At 37.8% G+C, this 20,593-nt stretch overlaps 2 protein-coding genes across 3 annotated transcripts; both read right to left on the bottom strand.

Moving 5' to 3' along the window:
- Positions 1 to 683: 683 nt before the first annotated feature.
- adh5 (alcohol dehydrogenase 5) lies at positions 684 to 12,138 on the bottom strand. Its single transcript, XM_051649253.1, has 9 exons — positions 12,068 to 12,138; positions 9,764 to 9,865; positions 9,073 to 9,214; positions 8,870 to 8,957; positions 7,809 to 8,028; positions 7,407 to 7,667; positions 7,033 to 7,168; positions 1,005 to 1,143; positions 684 to 888 (listed from the first exon to the last, which is right to left on the bottom strand). Exons 1-9 carry the CDS (start codon positions 12,083 to 12,085, stop codon positions 864 to 866), a joined length of 1,131 nt encoding a protein of 376 aa, XP_051505213.1. The 5' UTR covers positions 12,086 to 12,138; the 3' UTR covers positions 684 to 863.
- Positions 12,139 to 12,668: 530 nt separating this feature from the next.
- Positions 12,669 to 15,111, bottom strand: gar1 (GAR1 homolog, ribonucleoprotein). 2 transcript variants are annotated; one of them, XM_051649255.1, is made up of 7 exons: positions 15,032 to 15,111; positions 14,462 to 14,675; positions 14,141 to 14,295; positions 13,942 to 14,001; positions 13,608 to 13,722; positions 13,303 to 13,440; positions 12,669 to 13,163 (listed from the first exon to the last, which is right to left on the bottom strand). In XM_051649255.1, exons 2-7 carry the CDS (start codon positions 14,658 to 14,660, stop codon positions 13,153 to 13,155), a joined length of 678 nt encoding a protein of 225 aa, XP_051505215.1. In that variant the 5' UTR covers positions 14,661 to 14,675; positions 15,032 to 15,111; the 3' UTR covers positions 12,669 to 13,152. The 2 variants fall into 2 exon arrangements, with proteins under 2 accessions (XP_051505215.1, XP_051505214.1); XM_051649254.1 differs by having other exon boundaries at positions 14,779 to 15,102.
- Between the last annotated feature and the right edge of the window lie 5,482 nt (positions 15,112 to 20,593).

The raw sequence follows: 20,593 nt of genomic DNA on the forward strand, positions 1-20,593 counted from the left end.
CTGTATTTATACTGCTGTTTATATTACTGTAAAGTTCTAGAAGTTACTCCAAGTTTACTCAGCACTGAATCTATCTGAAATGTTCAGGAAAATAGGTAAATTTCAAAATATTACTGTCCTGGTCACAAAAGCAAAGTTTGTGGGGAATAATAGCAATTTTCTATACTTAAGCAATAAGCAATTAGGAAATAACATTTACTAACCAGGAAAAAATAAAATAAAATAAAAAATAAATAAAAAAGTGTTATACAGTGTTATCGTTAAATGTTCCAGATTCCAATCCTTGAGAAAAACCATTTATTTACATATTATACAATATTATTTAAATGTATTTATAAGTATACATGTATTTAATTAGTGTCAGTAGCTGACTTCGGGAAATGCACTTTTAAATTATAACTCGTGTTATCTGACAAGAAATGATTTAAACTAAATTTAGTTGTCAAGCTGTTAAGCTTTTATGTTGATTAATATTAGTCCTATAATTTATAGGGATTTGAACCAAGAATAATATGTACAAACAAGCAGGATTTATAACAGAATAGCAGAATTTTAAATAGAATAGCAGTTTCCCCATAACTACTGCTGAGTTTGACTCAATGCCCAAGCCATTAATAGCCATTACTATTACAATATTTTGACTATAAATTTGAAATTTCATAAACAAAAGGAAGCACAGCAAGTTTTATGTTGTATCACATTTATTCAGTGTGTAACTGGAACTCTACACACGCCATCAGAACAACCTCCAACACAACAGTCAACATTGTTGTCAACAACTACTGAGACAGGGTGTTAATGATCAGTGTCTGTTTCATGACAGGATAAGGCATTTGAGCTCTTGTTTGTGAATCCTTTACACTTCAGAACTTCAGGACGGTTCGGATACTGTGGGAGACAAAGGAGGAATGTTTGCATTTAAATGTAATTTTGTTTTGTCATATTGCATAAACATGATATTAACAAGTAGCACAAGACAGCAAGGCAGGTTCTGATGCAAGTACCTTTTTCCAGCATGCATCAAATCAAAGGCCTCATTGATCTGGTCGAAGGGCAATGTGTGAGTGACAAACTCATCCACCATCAGCTTCTTGCTCATGTAGTCATTCACCAGTTTAGGAACACTCTCCACACTCTTCCAGCCTGAAAAGCAAAAGGAAAAGCATTATCTTAGAGTAGATTGCATAATATCACATATTTAATAAAACATATAAAGCACTTGCACTGAAGGGCAAAATCTACATTTCAAATTAAGGATCCACTGATATGAAAATGTAACAAAAAAACTATAGGCTGATATGGATAAAGATATTTTGCCACTTAGAGTACTCACTTTATTTTATCATCACTTCAATTTTTTGCCTGGGAATTATGCTTTAAAAATGTACAAAGAGGTTCAAAAGCTATTGTTCTAACAATAAATAATTTCCATTGAACATGGACTGAAACTGATGAACAAATAACAGGACAAATTTCTAAGATAAAAGATAAATGTAAGATATATATATATATATATATATATATATATATATATATATATATATATATATATATATATATATATTTTTTTATTATATATATATATATATCACACATACACACACACACACACAGTATATAGCATGGTGTGAAATTGTGAAAATAGATCACTTAACATTTCTAAAACATTTTTTGCACTTGTTTTTTGCAGTTATAAACCACAAAACTCACATTTTACAGTACATATTATGATAGAACATTACAAATTAATATTATGCATATTCGAAATGGTTGACATTTTGTGGTTTTTATTTCTGTAGGCATTTATTTATGTTACACAGAAAAAAAAAATATTATAAACTTTATATGACACAATAAATGTATGTAGTAAGTATATGAATGAACCATTGTTTTGTTTGTTTTCATATCAGTGTTTATGTTTATTATTGATTTGCCAGTGGTTTTAATTGTCAATAATTGGCTGATAAATATTGGTGGCTGATACATTGATGCATCCAGGGGCGTAGCACCAAATTTTGGGCCCCGGGTACAGAACTGCTTTAGGGCTCACTTAACAATTTGGGTTTGTGGTGGGGGTAAACATTTTAGATGGATACTTAAAAGTGCTAATTCATAAGTAATTCACAACTTTTTATTTTCAAATGCAAACATTATTTGAATAAAGCAATACATTATAAAATAAATAAATAAAACTAACAAAATAAATTATACATGTATACAGTACTGTGCAAAAGTTTTAGGCACTTGGGAAAAATTTTGCATAGTGAGGATGTCTTCAAAAATAATGCCATAAATAGTTTTCATTTATCAATTAAGATCATACAAAGTCCAGTAAACATAAAAAAAGCTAAATCAATATTTGGTGTGACCACCTTTGCCTTCAAAACAGCACCAATTCTCCTAGGTACACCTGGATACAGTTTTTCTTGGTTGTTGGCAGATAGGATGTTCCAAGCTTCTTGCCACAGTTCTTCTATCTATTCTGGCTGTCTCAATAGCTTCTGTCTTTTCATGTAATCTCAGACTGACTCAATATTCAGTGGGGGCTCTGTGGGGACCATGCCATCTGTTGCAGGGATCCCTGTTCTTCTATTCTAATCATTTCTATTTGCAAAAGAAATGTTTGGGAGTCTAAAATGTATATTTCCTATTGACACACTAAAGCTGAAGATATAAGTAACCATCTTAAGACAAATGTTTTTGTGAAGCCTTTTTGCACAGTACTGTAAATTTATGAGTTTTCTTGTTGGCAAATTCACCATAACACTTCTGAAATTAGAAGAGTGCCAGTTTGTTCAGTCTATCCTGTGACATTTCTGCTCTCAGGTAGTTTTAGAACTTGCCATCTGATCTGGGTCTAAAATTAACTTAAAATTAGGGCTGGGTATTGTTATAGATTTCCAGATTCAATTTGATATTTTTTCATCATATTGGTCACATTTTAGCTTTTGAAAAATGGTCAAACTCATATTCCATCAATAAACATCTTGAAACTGCATTTATTATTTTGCATATATATTTGTTACATGTTTATTGTTAACATACATAGATTGTTCTATTTACAATGATTTACAGTGCATCTGGAAAGTATTCACAGTGCTTCACTTTTTCCACATTTTGTTATGTTACAGCCTTATTCCAAAATGGATTAAATTCAATATTTTCCTCAACATTCTACAAACAATACCCCATAATGACAATGTGAAAGAAGTTTGTTTAAAATCTTTGCAAATTTATTTAAAAAAATAAATCACAAGTATTCACAGCCTTTACTCAATACTTTGTTGAAGCACCTTTGGCATCAATTACAGCCTCGTGTCTTTTTGAGTATGATGCTACAAGCTTGGCACACCTATTTTTGGGCAGTTTCTCCCATTCTTCTTTGCAGGACCTCTCAAGCTCCATCAGGTTGGATGGGGAGCGTCGGTGCACAGCCATTTTCAGATCACTCCAGAGATGTTCAATCGGGTTCAAGTCTGGGCTCTGGCTGGGCCACTCAAGGACATTCACAGAGTTGTCCAGGAGCCACTCCTTTGTTATCTTGGCTGTGTGCTTAGGGTCGTTGTCCTGTTGGAAGATGAACCTTCACCCCAGTCTGAGGTCCAGAGCTCTGGAGCAGGTTTTCATCAAGGATGTCTCTGTACATTGCTGCATTCATCTTTCCCTCGATCCTGACTAGTCTCCCAGTTCCTGCTGCTGAAAAACATCCCCACAGCATGATGCTGCCACCACCATGCATCACTGTAGGGATGGTATTGGCCAGGTGATGAGCGGTGCCTGGTTTCCTCCAGACATGACCCTTGCCATTCAGGCCAAAGAGTTCAATCTTTGGACTCTCAGACCATGAGAAACTTCAGGTGCCTTTTGGCAAACTCCAGGCGGGCTGTCATGTGCCTTTTACTGAGGAGTGGCTTCCGTCTGGCCACTCTACCATACAGGCCTGATTGGTGGAGTGCTGCAGAGATGGTTGTTCTTCTGGAAGGTTCTCCTCTCTCCACAGAGAAATGCTGGAGCTCTGTCAGAGTGACCATCGGGTTCTTGGTCACCTCCCTGACTAAGGCCCTTCTCCCCCGAAGAGTCCTGGTGGTTCCAAACTTCTTCCATTTACTGATGATGGAGGACACTGTGCTCATTGGGACCTTCAATGCTGCAGACATTTTTCTGTACCCTTCCCCAGATCTGTGCCTCGATACAATCCTGTCTCTGAGGTCTACAGACAATTCCTTGGACTTCATGGCTCGGTTTGTGCTCCGACATGTACTGTTAACTGTGGGACCTTATATAGACAGGTGTGTGCCTTTCCAAATCATGTCCAATCAACTGAATTTACCACAGGTGGACTCCAATCAAGTTGTAGAAACATCTCATGGATGATCAGTGGAAACAGGATGCACCTGAGCTCAATTTTGAGTGTCATGGCAAAGGCTGTGAATACTTATGTACATGTGATTTTTTTTCATTTTTTATTTTTAATGCATTTGCAAAGATTTCAAACAAACTTCTTTCATGTTGTCATTATGGGGTATTGTTTGTAGAATTTTGAGGAAAATAATGAATTTAATCAATTTTGGAATAAGGCTATAACATAACAAAATGTGGAAAAAGTGAAGCGCTGTGAATACTTTCCGGATGCACTGTACATTGATACTCAGAACACATGCTAAATCGGTATCATCTCTTTAAATAGACAACGGCATCCGAGTGCAACTACAGTTGATTTTGTACCTCACATTTTCTTTTAGTGGCTTAATGTGAGGAAAATTTCACATTTGTCCCATGTAGTTCTGAAGAAAAATAACATTTAGGCATCACAGATGAACATCTGATGGTAAATTTTGCACTAAAGTAAAATACTGTATATTTTTACAATAGATGCGTGAATAGCGGCAGATGTTGACAGTTTGATTTGAATTGTGCATGTCACTTTAAGCAAGCATCTGATTGTTGTTCAACATTTAATAAAAAACATGTAATGATGCAGTTGCTAATAATGTTACCTACCATCTGGTGAATATTTCCCTTATATTTTCTTGCCAAAAGCAATATGTTCTCGCATGTGACACGTTCAAAATGTGTTAATTTTGGACAATGTTTACATGGATATCAAACTAATATTCACAAAGTAGCTATGTTGAGAGGTATGACTCACTTTTCTTCTGTAAAAAAAAAAAAATAAAAAAATTACAAATTGTCTGCTACCTCCTGCTCTTTCTCTGCTCCTTTTTCTTTTGAAATGTCCGATTTTAGATTAATTTCTGTAGATACATTAACGGACTGAAGCAATGTACATCATGACCACGCACTGGCTGATGAACCAGACCACTTTCACTTTTGATGGGGGGGGGGGGGTCGGGGCCGCTAACATGGAGGAGACAATGCAGATTATAGGGGAACTCCCCATTTTTACAGGTGGAAAACAGACTCTTGCCACCTTTTATTCCAAACTATGTTATTACTATATGTATAGGGGTGGGCAATATGACCAAAATCCTATATCATGATATGAGTAATTTTATATCACGATAACGATATATATCACAATATAGTTACATTTTTCTGTAAAATCAATACATTTTTATTATATATTATTACATGTTGCAATGTGTAATTTTGAGTAATCCAGTCAGTGAATTGAATACTTTATAAATGAAAACTACTTCATCTTATAATTTTCTCTTTATTTTGAACTTGAAAAGCATAGTAAAAAAGCCACATTTCAGTCTGATGATGTGCACCAATTTTCTTCTTTTTCTTCTTCTTATATTATTATTGTTGTTGTTGTTGTTATGATTATTGTTATAATTTTACTCAAGAAATTTAACATCTTCTCAAAGCAATGCAAAAAAGTAAAAAAATAAAATAAAATATCCATAAACAAAACACTTAATTAGGCTCTTTGTGTTTTTAGTAAACTTTATAAAGAAAATATAAAATATCTGAAAGAAAATATGGCTGGTTTGTTTCCTGATATCAAATATCATTCAAACTGAATTTTAGAAAGGGTTTTGATGTGTATTTTAAAAACCTACTTGACATCGAGAGAAACCAGAATGAGTATCGGGTGTGATCTGCGCTTTTTGACATATTAAGGGAATTGGATGACTTCAATACTCACGCGCACTTGCATGTTTCAGACTGCGTGCGCAACACTCGCACAAAACACAGCTGTGCGTATTTGGATTGGAGGCATGTTTGGAGCATGGGAAGAATGTCATTGGATTTGCTTTGACGGTGGCTCAAGCGAAAAATTTAATGCCACAGCAGCGGATTCAGTGTCATTTTTTTTCTCGCGTTCTAGACAAGCTTTTCATCTAATGACGCCTGCAGCTGTCAGTGAAAAACTGCGTCTCATTATTTCTATCTCAGTCTCACGTGAAGCCCTGACCACTGATATATACGCGCTCATGGATATACTGACATACACAATGTACAAACCTTGCTAATCACTGTTTTCTGCTCAGTATCGCGTTTTCTAAAGCCAAACCAATTCCACACAACAGAGGACAAACTTTTTTTTCATAATTTCCTCTCATCTTCTCATTCAAATGAAACTGAGGAATGAGCAGTCACTCCGCCTTCCTCCATTTATCCGACAGTGTGTGTAATGCGTGCGTGTTACGTGCTGTACCCATTTAGATGCATCAAGTAATGCTTTTACATCAGTAACATCAAACGTAATCGGTTCTCAAATGTCAAACCTAACACAATGCATCTAAAAGTGTCTGATTTGATTGAAGACCAACAGCGACTAAAATATTTTCAGTGAATAACTTAAATTTCTGCTAGTTTGTCATGAAAAGCTATTGTATGGCTTCAGAAGACAATCCAAGAACCACCTTTATAATACTTTTATGGTGCTTTTTTTGTCATTTTGAAGCTTGACAGCACCCATTCCCATTTACTTTTATTGTATGGAAAGGTGCAGCCAGTATATTCTTCAAATTCGCCTTTTTTTTTCCAAGGAAAAAAGAAAGTCATAGGGGTTTGGAACGACATTAGTGCTTAACCATTCCTTTAAAAAAATACACCCACCACCAAAGGCTGTGCCTTTCCATGTACGCCCTGTTACCAGCTGGAAAGGGCGGGTGGAGATTTCTTGACCAGCCCCTGCCACGCCAATGATGACACTGGTTCCCCAGCCTTTGTGACATGCCTCAAGAGCAGCTCTCTGAAATTCAAAAGAAAAGTGACAGTGATGGTCATCCTAAACACAAGTCGTACAAATAGTAGGTCTGCACTTCACATCAAGTACACATTATTATGAATCACCATGGCAGGAAATATTTTGGGGGAAATGATAACCGCAACTGAACAGAGATCAACAGTATTACAGTAGACATTTGGGTGGCTGTATCAGGCAGCTTTTGTTCATCCTCAACTAAATGCTTATTGTTTATGTAGCTTACCATAATGGCGACATTGCCGATGCATTCAAAGGAATAGTCCACTCCTCCATCTGTCAGCTCCACCAGCACCTCCTGAATGGGCTTGCTGTGGTCCTTGGGGTTCACAAACTCAGTGGCTCCAAACTTCTTGGCAGTTTCAAACTTGTCTGGATTGATGTCAATGCCAATGATCCTGGTGGCACCCTGTGATTTGCAGCCCATTATGACAGCAAGCCCAACAGCTCCCAAACCGAACACAGCACATGTAGAGCCAGCTTCAACCTACCAGGGTGAACATGAGTCTCTTGACTGTGGGATTTTTGGAGGCAGCATCAAATACGCAAATATAAACAAATATACATTAATTTCTCCTAAATAAAATAAATGAGAAGCTGGATCAGAGAGCAGATTCAGCATGAAGACCTTGGCAGTGTTGAGAGCAGCTCCATATCCAGTGGAGATGCCACAGCCCAGCAAACATACTTTGTCCAGTGGAGCATGTTCATCCACTATTGCCAGAGAGATTTCAGCCACAACGGTGTACTCAGAGAAGGTGCTGGTACCCATGAAGTGGAAGAGTTGCTTGCCTTTACAGGTGAATCTGGAGGTCTTATCGGGCATCAGACCCTGACCCTGGGTCACCCTAAATAATTAAATGAGAACTGAGTCACTGCAAACCGACATTGCTTGTAATTGTGCAAGTTAGCACACATACTGAAGAGATCTCTCATTAAAGGAATAGTTTACCCAAAAATGTAAATTCTGTCATTATTCACTCAGCCTGATGCCATCCCAGATGTTTATGGCTGTTTATCTTTAGCAGAACGCAAATAAAGATTTTTAGAAGATAGAGCTCTGTCAGGTCCTTATAATGGATATACACGGGTGCCAGCACGTTGACACTCCAAAAGTCATATTTAGGCAGCATAAAAGTAATCCACAAAACTCCAGTCGATCAATGAATGTCTTCTGAAGCAAATCAATATGTTTGTGTACAAAATAAATCAATAATTAAAATGTTAACTTTTAAAAATTGCTTCCTGCTAGCAGATGATGTGAAGCGTGATGTAAGCGCGTCGGCAAGTTCACGTGAGAATTCTGAAGCAGCACTTATTTACAACAGAAGAACGAACGTCACACGAGAGTTTGGCCATTTCAAACAGCAGAGCCCTGGATGGAAGCGCCGATTTAAAGTTAAAAACTTTTTAATTATCGACTTGTTTCTTACATAAACCTATCGATTCGCTTCAGAAGACATTCATTGATCGACTGGAGTCGCATGGATTACTTTTATGACCGTCTGGCACCCGTGAAATGCCATTACAAGGACCTGAACAGAGCTCTATCTTCTAAAAACCTTAATTTGTGTTCTGCTGAAGAAAGACAGTCATACACATCTGGGATGGAATCAGTGTAAGTGGATAATGTGAGTATCTTCATTTTTGGGAGAATTATTCCTTTAAGTAAATCCTATTCATAATTACCTGATCTTCTGACACAAGTTGGTTTTGGGGTTTTTACAAAACTTGCACTCTCCACACTGGGGTACATATAGTGGAATGACAGTATCACCTTGTAAAGAAATTAGACACTTTGATTGCTTCTGAACTCACAATACTGCTTACATTTTGAAAACATTAATTTCATTCACGAGAGGCTATATAGACCTAAACACATTTTGACATGCCTGGTTTGAATTTGGTGACCCCTTCCCCAATACTCTCAACAGTGCCTGCTCCCTCGTGACCCATGATGACAGGAAACAAGCCCTCAGGGTCACTTCCACTCAGGGTGTATGCGTCAGTGTGACATACGCCCGTAGCATGAATCTGAAACATACAACCATAGTTGTATTTTGAATAGCAATTATATTTTTCTCTATGACTTTGCATAATTACTTTATAATAAATAACACACCAATTTTCACTACTGTCTCCTGCATAAATATGCTTGAGACAAGACAACAGGGTCAAAACTGAACTTCCGTGCACCAAAACATCGAGCGTTGACAGGGTGCAGCTGCAACCCAGTTTGTTTGTGCTTTTAACAGAGCTCAAGCAATTAAAGTGTCAAATCTTGACTATAAATTATGCTGAACAAGAGGCTCCCACTGAGATAAAGGCAGCTCAACAAATTAGTCACAAAAAGATCATAACCATCTGATGTCAATTTAAATCTTTAAAAACAAAGGTTTCAAATGGACAACATATCTTATTAACAAACTAATTTCAGCTTGATGGCGAAATCCTCATGTTATTTTTCTTGATGCGAATACTAATACAATTGGATTCTTCGAAGTTTGACTCATCAAGTGTCTTTGCACACCAAATAACCTTTTGTTTTAGTCAAGAGGTACAATGTTCAGATTAATGGTTTACCTTAACTCTGACTTCATGGGCTTGGGGTGGAGCTACCTCCACCTCCTCAATGGAGAGAGGCTTACTAGCCTCCCAGGCCACTGCTGCCTTGCATTTGATCACCTGTGGATACATTTAGAAGAAATTAGTACATAAATATACTGTTATATGAGATGCTGTGGAATCTCCTTTTCACCTATAATGAAGGTTATATAAGTTACTGCTCTGCAAGTACAGTTGAAGTCAGAAGTTTACATACACTTAGGTTGAAGTCATTAAAACTAATTTTAACCACTCCACAGGTTTAATATTAGCAAACTATAGTTTGGGCAAGTCGTTTAGTACATCTACCTTGTGCATGACACGAGTAATTTTTCCAACAATTGTTTACAGACATTAATTAACCATATCACAATTCCAATGGGTCAGAAGTTTACATTCAAGTTTATATACACTAAGTTAACTGTGCCTTTAAGCAGCTTGGAAAATTCCTGAAAATGTTTTCATGCCTTTAGACAATTATCTTCTGATAGGAGGTGTACTAAATTGGAGGTGTACCTGTGGATGTATTTAAGGCCTAGCTTCAAACTCAGTGCCTCTTTGCTTGACATCATAGGAAAATAAGAAGAAATCAGCCAAGACCTCAGATAAAAAATTGTGGACCTCCACAAGTCTGGTTCATCCTTGGGAGAAATTTCCAAACACCTGATGGTACCACGTTCATCTGTACAAACAATAGTACACAAGTATAAACACCATGGGACCACGCAGCCATCATACCGCTCAGGAAGGAGACACATTCTGTCTCCTAGAGATGAATGTAGTTTGGTGCGAAAAGTGCAAATCAATCCCAGAACAACAGCAAAGGACCTTGTGAAGATGCTGGTGGAAACAGGTAGACAAGTATCTATATCCACAGTAAAACGAGTCCTATATTGACATAACCTGAAAGGCTGCTCAGCAAGGAAGAAGCCAATGCTCCAAAACCGCCATAAAATAAGCCAGACTACAGTTTGCAAGTGTGCATGGGGACAAAGATCTTACATTTTGGAGAAATGTCCTCTGGTCTGATGAAACAAAAATTGGCCATAATGACCATCGTTCTGTTTGGAGGAAAAAGAGTGAGGCTTTCAAGCCGAAGAACACCATTTCAACTGTGAAGCATGGGGGTGGCAGCATCATGTTGTGGGGGTGCTTTGGTGCAGGAGGGACTGGTGCACTTCACAAAATGGATGGCATCATGAGGAAAGAAAATTATGTGAATATATTGAAGTTAAAGCTCGGTCGCAAATTGATCTTCCAAATGGACAATGACCCCAAGCATACCTCCAAAGTTGTGGCAAAATGGCTTAAGGACAACAAAGTCAAGGTATTGGAGTGGCCATCACAAAGCCCTCACCTCAATCTGATAGACAATTTGTGGGCAGAACTGAAAAAGTGTGTGCGAGTACGGAGGCCTACAAACCTGACTCGGTTACACCAGTTCTGTCTGCAGGAATGGGCCAAAATTCCAGCAACTTATAGTGAGAAGCTTGTGGAAGGCTACCCAAAACGTTTGACCCAAGTTAAACAATTTAAAGGCAATGCTAGCAAATACTAACAAAGTGTATGTAAACTTCTGACCCACTGGGAATGTGATGAAAGAAATAAAAGCTGAAATAAATCATTCTCTCTACTATTATTCTAACATTTCACATTCTTAAAATAAAATAGTGATCCTAACTGACCTAAGACAGGGAATGTTTTCTACGATTAAATGTCAGGAATTGTGAAAAACTGAGTTTAAACGTATTTGGCTAAGGTGTATGTAAACTTCTGACTTCAGCTGTAAGTATGCAGTAGCATTATTTAGGCCAGATCGAGATGCAGTTAGACACAAAACATCATATATAGACTACTATGTAGATGACATGCAATAAAATCCATGTACATTAAATCTGCAAAACATATTCTGAATATCCACTTCTATTTGCATGCTTTGTGAAATCGGTGCTAAAAGTAGGTGAAATGCTCTTATCACCATGGACTCAAAAATCAGTCTAACGTGTTTCTGATCATACATGCATTGTCACATAACGGAATTCATCAAACAAGGCCAAGGAAAACAGGTCAAAGCCGCACAATTAATCTTTGTACCTAGATTTGCTCTCCTATCATGCACAAGTGGTGCTATATATTTGTAACCATTTTTGCATTGAATTTCGTCTCTCGAGGGTTTGCAATTGTGCACAAATGCGTCTCTTAAACGTACACAAAACTCGAAAAATTATGTTTTGTGTTCTTCAAAAAGTGAAGGATGAAGGCGTATTTCGCCTGGAAACTTACTTTCCCTGTTGTGTCCATGCTTTTCTTCCACCGAGAGAAAAGGAAGGAGGGGTGTGGCAAACTGAACAACTCTTTCTCCAGCCAATCAGAGAAAAGGTTAAGGCCACGCTTTAGCAAAGTACGTTGTTTTTAACAGCGCATGTCATCGCTTTTTTCTGTCATTGGTCTGTCAACGATTGCGTTGCTGTACAAATACTTAATCATTCTAAGAGCAGTTTTCAGTCAAACTAGAAGCCTGTCAATGCATTTTCTGATGCCTGTAGGATAAACGACAGTCAAATTATATTATCACCATCATCTATCACAATTTTTCAAGTTAGGTTTAGCAGTAGTCAGTTTCATAGTATTGTTTTACAAGTACAGCCTTTTTATTTTATTTTATTTGGCTCTGCAGTGAAGGAGGGCCTAGAAAAACCTCTGCCTAAACACTTTGTCCAGCTGCTGATAAAAATGCATATTTCTTTATCTAAAAGGTTTGCATAACCAATTTCTTACCTAATTTGAAATGGCAAAATATACACTGGAAATGGCAGAATGTCCCATAACACATCTATCACATACCAAATAAGTTTACCTAGTTAAATTTTAAACAGAGACAGAGTTGTAAATATACCATAGATTTTAATGAGCAAATACATGGTCATTCCAAAGCTGACAGAAATTCAGATGTCAATTACAATACAGCAATGTAACTTTTATATTATTTAATCACGGTAGAGTTGGCTTCACCATTTATTTATTTTTTCCACACTACAACATGGTTATATTGGTACTGGTCATCTTCCAGCAATGTGGAAACACAAGTGGAAACAAACCAACGAGTCAAGTTTTTGTGGGAGACACATGCCATCTTGTACACAGACATATGTCAACTTAAAAATAGCCCTATTAGTACATCAAATAAAATTGAACTGCTGAAAAAATACAAATATGGTACAAAACAGAGTAAAATGTTCAGCTGTACAAGAGAGGCATCAATGAACAGAGTCCAAAGACTGTGTAAGACCCCAAATGCTGCTTCTGGCTTCTCCTTGGAAGCCTCCTCTGAAGATAAAACAATATGTCCCATTCCTTTAAGGCCTTCATCATCTTCCACCTGCAAACAAGCAGAGTGCATATTTTGTGTTGTTTATTTTCAAATGAATTTGCAGCGAAGACAGCCTCATTCGCTTTTTTAATTCCAGTAATTTTCTGATTTCATTATTGATTTCTGATGATCAGAATTGCCAACTCACCTCTGAATCCACGTCCACTACCTCCACCTCTACCTCCCCTGAACCCACCACCACCTCCTCTGCCACCTCCACGTCCACCGAATCCTCCTCCTCCACGTCCACCAAATCCTCCTCCTCCACGTCCACCACGGAATCCACCTGCAAACCAATTGCTCTCTTTAGCATATTCCCTCAACAGATATACTTAAATATTAGTTAACTAACCACATATTACCAGAGATAATGATGAAACTCAAATCAATGAACACTGTATACTGTTTTCTTGTTTTGAAAACAAGAAAATCCCAAAGCAAGTATGGCCTTACCTCCTCTCCCACCTCCACCTCTTCCTCCTCTACCTCCTCGAGGAGGCCCCTTCTCACCTGGAGGCCTGGGGAGGAATCTTTGGAGGGGCAGCAGCTTCATTGGATCAATGTAGAACTGATTCAGGAGAAAAGTGATTAAAAATGTTATGCATTGTTAGACACATCCTCGTAAAAGTCCACTGGATATACTACAAGAGCTTTATAAATTTGCTGAGAATATCAGGAACACAGTGTGTTTTGCGTCATATTGGAAGTAAACAATGCTGTAAAGCATTTGTATACTGAGGTGAAACAATTGTTCAAAACAGAGCCAGAAAAAACTATTTGAGCTTACCTTCTGTAATTTCTTGAAGGAGGATGCCTTCATATTTTCAGAAAGTTTGACTGAAAAATACTGAGGAATTTCTTAAGGACTTACACATATTAATGGAAATAAAATTAGCTTCGCAAAATAATTATACAGGAACCCTTTACTTTAAGTCATTTTAAAGGTTGACAGCCCCATGATTACTTGCAGTAACATTTAAGGATACAAAGTCGCGAAGCTGCCCAAAGATCTCGTCGACTTTTCCAATCTGTTCTTTGTTTTCAAGGTATACAGGAGCATTGAAGTAAGGAACTTTGTTTTCCTCTGTCACACATCTGCAGACAATATCATCTTCACAGGGGTGCATAAACTCTCCTAGAGCTAAAAAAAAAAAAAAAAAAAAAAAAAAATGGAACACGATTATGATGACAATTATGACCTGACAGGCAGTTTTGGAACGCCTATCACAAGCAGACAATCACCCCCCCCCACCAAAAAAAAAAAAAATCTTTGAAATTAAAGTACAGGAAAAAAGAAAAAACCTTACCGACAACATATTCCGGTGGGCCAAAGTCTTGCTGTCTGAATCCACCTCTGCCGCCACCTCGACCACCACCAAATCCGCCGCCTCGACCACCACCAAATCCGCCGCCTCGACCACCACCAAATCCGCCACCCCGTCCCCCACCTCTGTTGAATCCGCCGCCACGGCCCCCTCCACGACCACCACCACCGCGGAATGACATAATGATATTACAAAACTGCAGAACACATGTAAGAAACACGTTCACATAATCCCTGGTTTATGCAATGTTGAACTATAATGAATGAATCAAACAAACGTTTATTCATCGTGATCCTCACATTAACTGGAGTAATCGATTGTATCTCCAGGACCCAAGAGAGGACTTTATTTAAAATATTCCATATAATGATCATTAAATCTCAAGAAAGAAATACAAGAATACAATCAAGCATGGTTAACCAGTTAAGTATCTGTACCACATCCGAGTGCAGAAATTAGACAAATAATATTAACAGTTCATCTTTTATATACATTTTGACACAGCATATGTTATTCTAGAATGTACACCGCCATGTGAAAAGGACAATTTACCTTTAAAAACTGTCTGTTTTGGACTTCTATCAATAAGCACGCTGTTGACTCTGGAAACACATGTGACTACGTTATCTGCCGTAAATGATTACCGGCTCACAGACTGTCGTAAACACGGAAGTCGTGACCATTTTTGGTCGCAAGGGGCGCACGTGTCAAAGAAAAGCAAGCGATGAATAAGAGCTCGCATAAAACAGTGCCACTGAAATAAGTATTAAAGTTGATTTCTGACAACACACTGTCCTGTTTTGCCATATATATAACCGACCTACCCACAGGGCTAAAAGAAATATATCAGAAATAATAATAATAATATTATTATTAATAATAATAATGAAAACAACAATACTATTTATAATAATGTAATTTAAATATTCATTATTACAAAATATACAATATTAATAATTGTAAAGTATTAATATTATAATATATCAATATTTTAGTACTAAACTTTATAGAAATGAAAATTAATGAAAATTTATTATTATTATTATTATTACGTTGTTGTAATTTCAATATTTATTTTGGCATAATGTATATTAGTAACATAGTAGCAATGATAAAGTATTAATATTACAATATATTACAGTAATACAAAACAGAGTATGTAATAAACATAAAAGTGTAACAATTATTTGTATTATGATTTTAATAGCTGAGCAACAGCAGAGGTCACTGTTGACACAATAATCTGAGTGTTAGACGACAGTACCTCTGGAGGGGTTGAGATGGTTGTGAGGGACCAAAACATTTGAATTCTGATCAAGGTTTGCTGGCTCTCCAGGGTCCACACAGGAGAAGGCTATTTCTGTAAATAGAAGTCTGTTTCCCCCGAAACTCTCTACCTCATTTTTTTCTTCCTTTTTTTTTTCTTTTTTTTCTTTTTGAAATGCCGCAGGCAACTGTCAGCATCCAGCATGAGAACCTGAGTAGTGTGTCGAAAAAGAGGGAGAGAGCGATAGACAGCCACACACTCAGAGAGAGAGAGGACCCTACATCAATAGGAGTGCTGCACTTTATGTGGAGCTTATTATAACCTTGTGTTGTACATCTTGTATCACAAATACCTTTACACTTTCCCTTAAACCTTTTAAAAACTAAATCCTATCTTTATACCTGCAAGTCCTCTAAACCCACAGTGACTGGAATTTTTGAACTTGTTAGTTCAGAAGCTGTGGTGCTTATCATAACACTAGAGATGAGAGTCATACCCAGGCAATGTTTTGTTTGTGCAGATCAGTCACTGAGGATGCATGCATGCATCTGATTGCGTGACACATTTTCAAAACAGAACTAAAAAAATATAATTTCTTCCATATTTTGTTCATCATTCATCATGTATTCAGTTTAGTTCAGAGTGTTATTAACATTCAACTGCAGCAAGAGTGCACTGGATGAAACCTTTTGAATAATATTTTATTTTAAGATGAAAACAAAATATTAAGTTCCATCAATGACAGTTGCCTCCTGAAGTGTCTACAATATGCTAAGCATTTCAAGGTCCTCGTTGTTACTCTTGTCTTTAAAAAAATAGGACCACTCTTTATCTCTGTAAACTCACAGTAAATTCAAACTATTTGTGGCCACTGTTGCAAATTCCAGTTGCAACTTTTAGGACATGAACCATGCAATTTAATTGGACTAACATGGAGTGGTTCGTATCCTGTTGTATCGATTTCGTGGTTTGGTAATCCGTGATTGTCACAATGGTCATTCAGATTACAGGGTAAAGAAGGCAATGCGGCCATTTGGGGGGTAATGAGGGGAAAAGGCTGTTAATTGCCTCCGACTGATGAAAGTAAATTAATTATTGATTGCTTATGCCACTCTTTTTCTGTACTTACATAGCTTTACAAATCCCTTTACCTCCCCTTAGTTTAAGTACATTTTCTCTCTGGCGTAATTACACACTGAGGCAAGTCCATGGACCACTAAGCACCTCATTGGATCCAAAAAGTTGTTTATTCTGGAATTTCTGTGTTTGATTTTCATCTGTATGTTTGCTATGATTTAGAGATGTCTCTTACACTTATTGTCCATTGTCTCAGTGTCACTGTATCTTTCCCTTCCTTGGCTAGGCTGTTGTGCACAATTAGCCTACTACCATCGTTACCTGTGGATATAAATGGATGGAAAAATGGAAAGAGACAGAGAGAGAACGAATGAAAATAACTGAATTAAATCACTTGTATGGGCCATGGCCTTGCAAAAGGGCTTGCATCCAGTCTTTGTTCAGGATGACACTGAATGCAAAGCATAGATTCAAGCCAAACCAAGCCTGCATCATTATTCTTCCCATTGATTTTCCACTGGGCCTCCAAAGACAGGCTGTTCTTTGAAATGAAGTATAATGGATTAGAGGTTTCACTCAAAGAAGCGCAAGTGGTGTGTATGTGTGTGTCCATTTCAAATGGCACACTGTTCTCTCAGACTGTCTGAATGGTGCTCGCTCTCTGATCAGGTTGAGTCAGTGCATTCTGAGTGGATGAGGAAAATAAGGTGGACTGAGCATTCAGGGACATCTGAAGACAGGTCATCTGATTCTTAGAACCGGGCTGTGATGCATTCTGAGATGGTATTTCACCTCTTCAGATAAGTGATGGTGATAAGAGTTGGTTTTTGTTTGGTTTCCTTTAATTCTTTGATAGACTGGGTCCGATTTAAAGTGTTTAGACCAAGGGTGGGAAGAACAGCAGTGATAAAGGTCATATCTGCTAAGATCCCAGTTATTTAATTATTTTATTTATTTTGTTAGCAGCCAATCATACTGTACTTTACTGTTTAAAAACAAACAAAAAAGAAAACTAGTATCAATTTTCTTAAAGGATAGCTGACCCAAAAATGAAAACCTGGTCATTCTTTACTCACCCACATGTTGTTCCAAACTGTATTACTTTGTTTCCTCTGTGGAACACAAAAGGAGATGTTGGGGACTGACATTACTAATATACTTCTAGCGAAATTTAAGAAAGAATATGTGAAGTCATTTTAAACTAAATCTGGTCAAAAAGAGTGTTTTTGAATTTGTTGCGGCGGTTCGAAACAGCTTGCCAGTGCAAACTTTCAGGAAAATTTTGTACCTGCTCTTCTAACTGCCAATAGTCAATAGGAAGGTGTGATCCGGTGCTCCACCTACTCTGACACCAACATCTTTTTCCAGTTAATAAGTGTTCGACTTGAACTGCATCTCGATTTACCGATCGGCAAGATTTGTGGTTGTAGTTGGGGGAGGAGTTGAAAAGAGAGCCATCAAACCGGACACTTTGCGCTTCCCATCGTGTGCTGAACCTGCATCAGACATGGAAGACTGCATGATGTTTGCTGACGAAGTTTAATTCAGATAGACAGATTCTTGAATTTTACACAAAATAATCTGAAACATTGTTCATTTGAAAGGGTTATGTGCTGCTTAATACAATGCCTGCTGTGTGTACAAGAAGAAAGTCCAATAAAGGCTTTAAAAACAAAAAGGAGTCAATATGTAACAAGGTTAAAATGGGGAAGGAGGCGGGAACCAGCTGAACAATCAAAGTAATATTTTAATAGGAACATAAAAAGACACAAAGGGCCTGGGTAGCTCAGTGGTAAAATACGCTGGCTACCACCCCTGGAGTTTGCTAGTTCGCTAGTTCGAATCCCAGGGTGTGCTGAGTGACTCCAACCAGGTCTCCTAAGCAACCAAACTGGCCCAGTTGCTTGGGAGGGTAGAATCACATGGTGTAATCTCCTCGTGGTCGCTATAATGTGGTTTGTTCTCGGTGGGGCGTGTGGTGAGTTGAGGGTAGTTGCTGCAGTGGATGGCATGAAGCCTCCACACGCGCTATGTCTCCGTGGCAATGCGCCCAACAAGCCATGTGATAAGATGTGTGGGTTGACGGTCTCAGACGTGGAGGCAACTGGGATTCATCCTCTGCCACCCAGACTGAGGTGAATCACCACGAGGAATTGGGCATTGGGAATGCATTGGGAATTGGGCATTTCAAATTGGGAGAAAAAGGGAAAAAAAAAATAAAAAATAGTCACAGAAACATAAATGCACACATGGCAGCTGCATGTGGCTCTCTCTCTCCTGAATTGCTGCATTCTGCTGCACTTATCCCTCTCCTCGGCTGATTAGCCTGATTGGTGGCCAAGCTTATGTAGTCACAGCCCCACCCTCCTCCTCCTCATCACACAGTATTTTTAGTCATTTATACAAAAATTATAATTTATGAATACCCCTACGAAAGTCGAGTTCATGGCAAATTTGATGCAAAATTGCCACAAATTCACCACTTAAATTTTCACATGCAAATGAGCTTTGCGGCAAACTTATGGCAAATTGTCCATTGTTGCCAAAGGTTTGCCATATGTTCACCACTACCAACGAAGAGCTGTGAACTTCTGACAAAAATTTGCAAATTTGCATGTGAAAATAACTAGTGGCAAATTTGCGGCAAGTTTACGGTTAATTTTGATTTTTGGTAAGGGTAAACATGATATTACTATGATAAACATAATATAATATGATATAAACATGACGTACTGTTATAAAAACATAGATTTGTGAGAGGTTAGTGGAACAGAATTTGTCAGATTAAACACCTTGGTAATGGCGTACTACAATACTACTCTTATTTCAGCCATAGACTGGCATTGCAGAAGTAGTAACAATGGTATGTTTAGTATGTTATTGTGAATGCAGCCCATGAAACACATGCCACTGTTGTCACGTTGTGAGTCTGGCCAATCACGAATAAGCTGTGTCATCATTCAGAGCTTGTGCAGCTGCTCAGGAGAAACTGTGCCGGCTGCGCCAACTGCTTCAAGTCTGCCGCCGATCGGTCTGCGCAGTGCTGCATGAAGTCGAATACACCTAATTTCTTCACTCACTGGTGATCAGTCAATATAAACACACTGGATTGCAGAGTTGCCACCCTTTTATACATCCATCAATGTTGTTCTTTGAAAAACAAGTCTATATACTGTATATATATATATATATATATATTCAGTAGTGTAGTCTAGGGCATACGCCGTATGCCCACCTTTCTTTCTTAGGATTTTGGGTATGTCCACCTGAATTAAGTGATGATACGTATGGCCACCAGAACAACGAGTAGTCTTTTTGAACTTTTTCAATCTACTAATGTGAATTGTGTATACACAGTATATATATATATATATATATATATATATATGTTTTTTAAATTGCACAGAGATTCTCTCCAAACACGCACGGAGCTGCTGAAGTGCAACTGATGGCACTGGCAAGACAGACAGTCTGTCTAAGCTGATCCACCACTCAGAACATTCATTTCAGATGCGATTGGATATTTGCTAACCAGTAATATTTTCAGTTTCATTAAGGGGTGGGACATTTCCAGCATCTGATACAAATTTTGTGAAAATACTGCATGCGTAACGTTGGGGTCCAGGAGTGGAAGAGAGGAGATGCAGGAGCAGATTCTTTAAATCCTTTAATAACAATCACTGGAGTGGAAACAAACTAAAATCTCAGCAGTAGTAATCACTGGAATGGAACAAACGCAGGAATGAACTAACAATAAATCTTAACATAAC

The sequence above is a fragment of the Myxocyprinus asiaticus genome, chromosome 22 (assembly GCF_019703515.2).
Source record: "Myxocyprinus asiaticus isolate MX2 ecotype Aquarium Trade chromosome 22, UBuf_Myxa_2, whole genome shotgun sequence".
NCBI lineage: Eukaryota > Metazoa > Chordata > Actinopteri > Cypriniformes > Catostomidae > Myxocyprinus > Myxocyprinus asiaticus.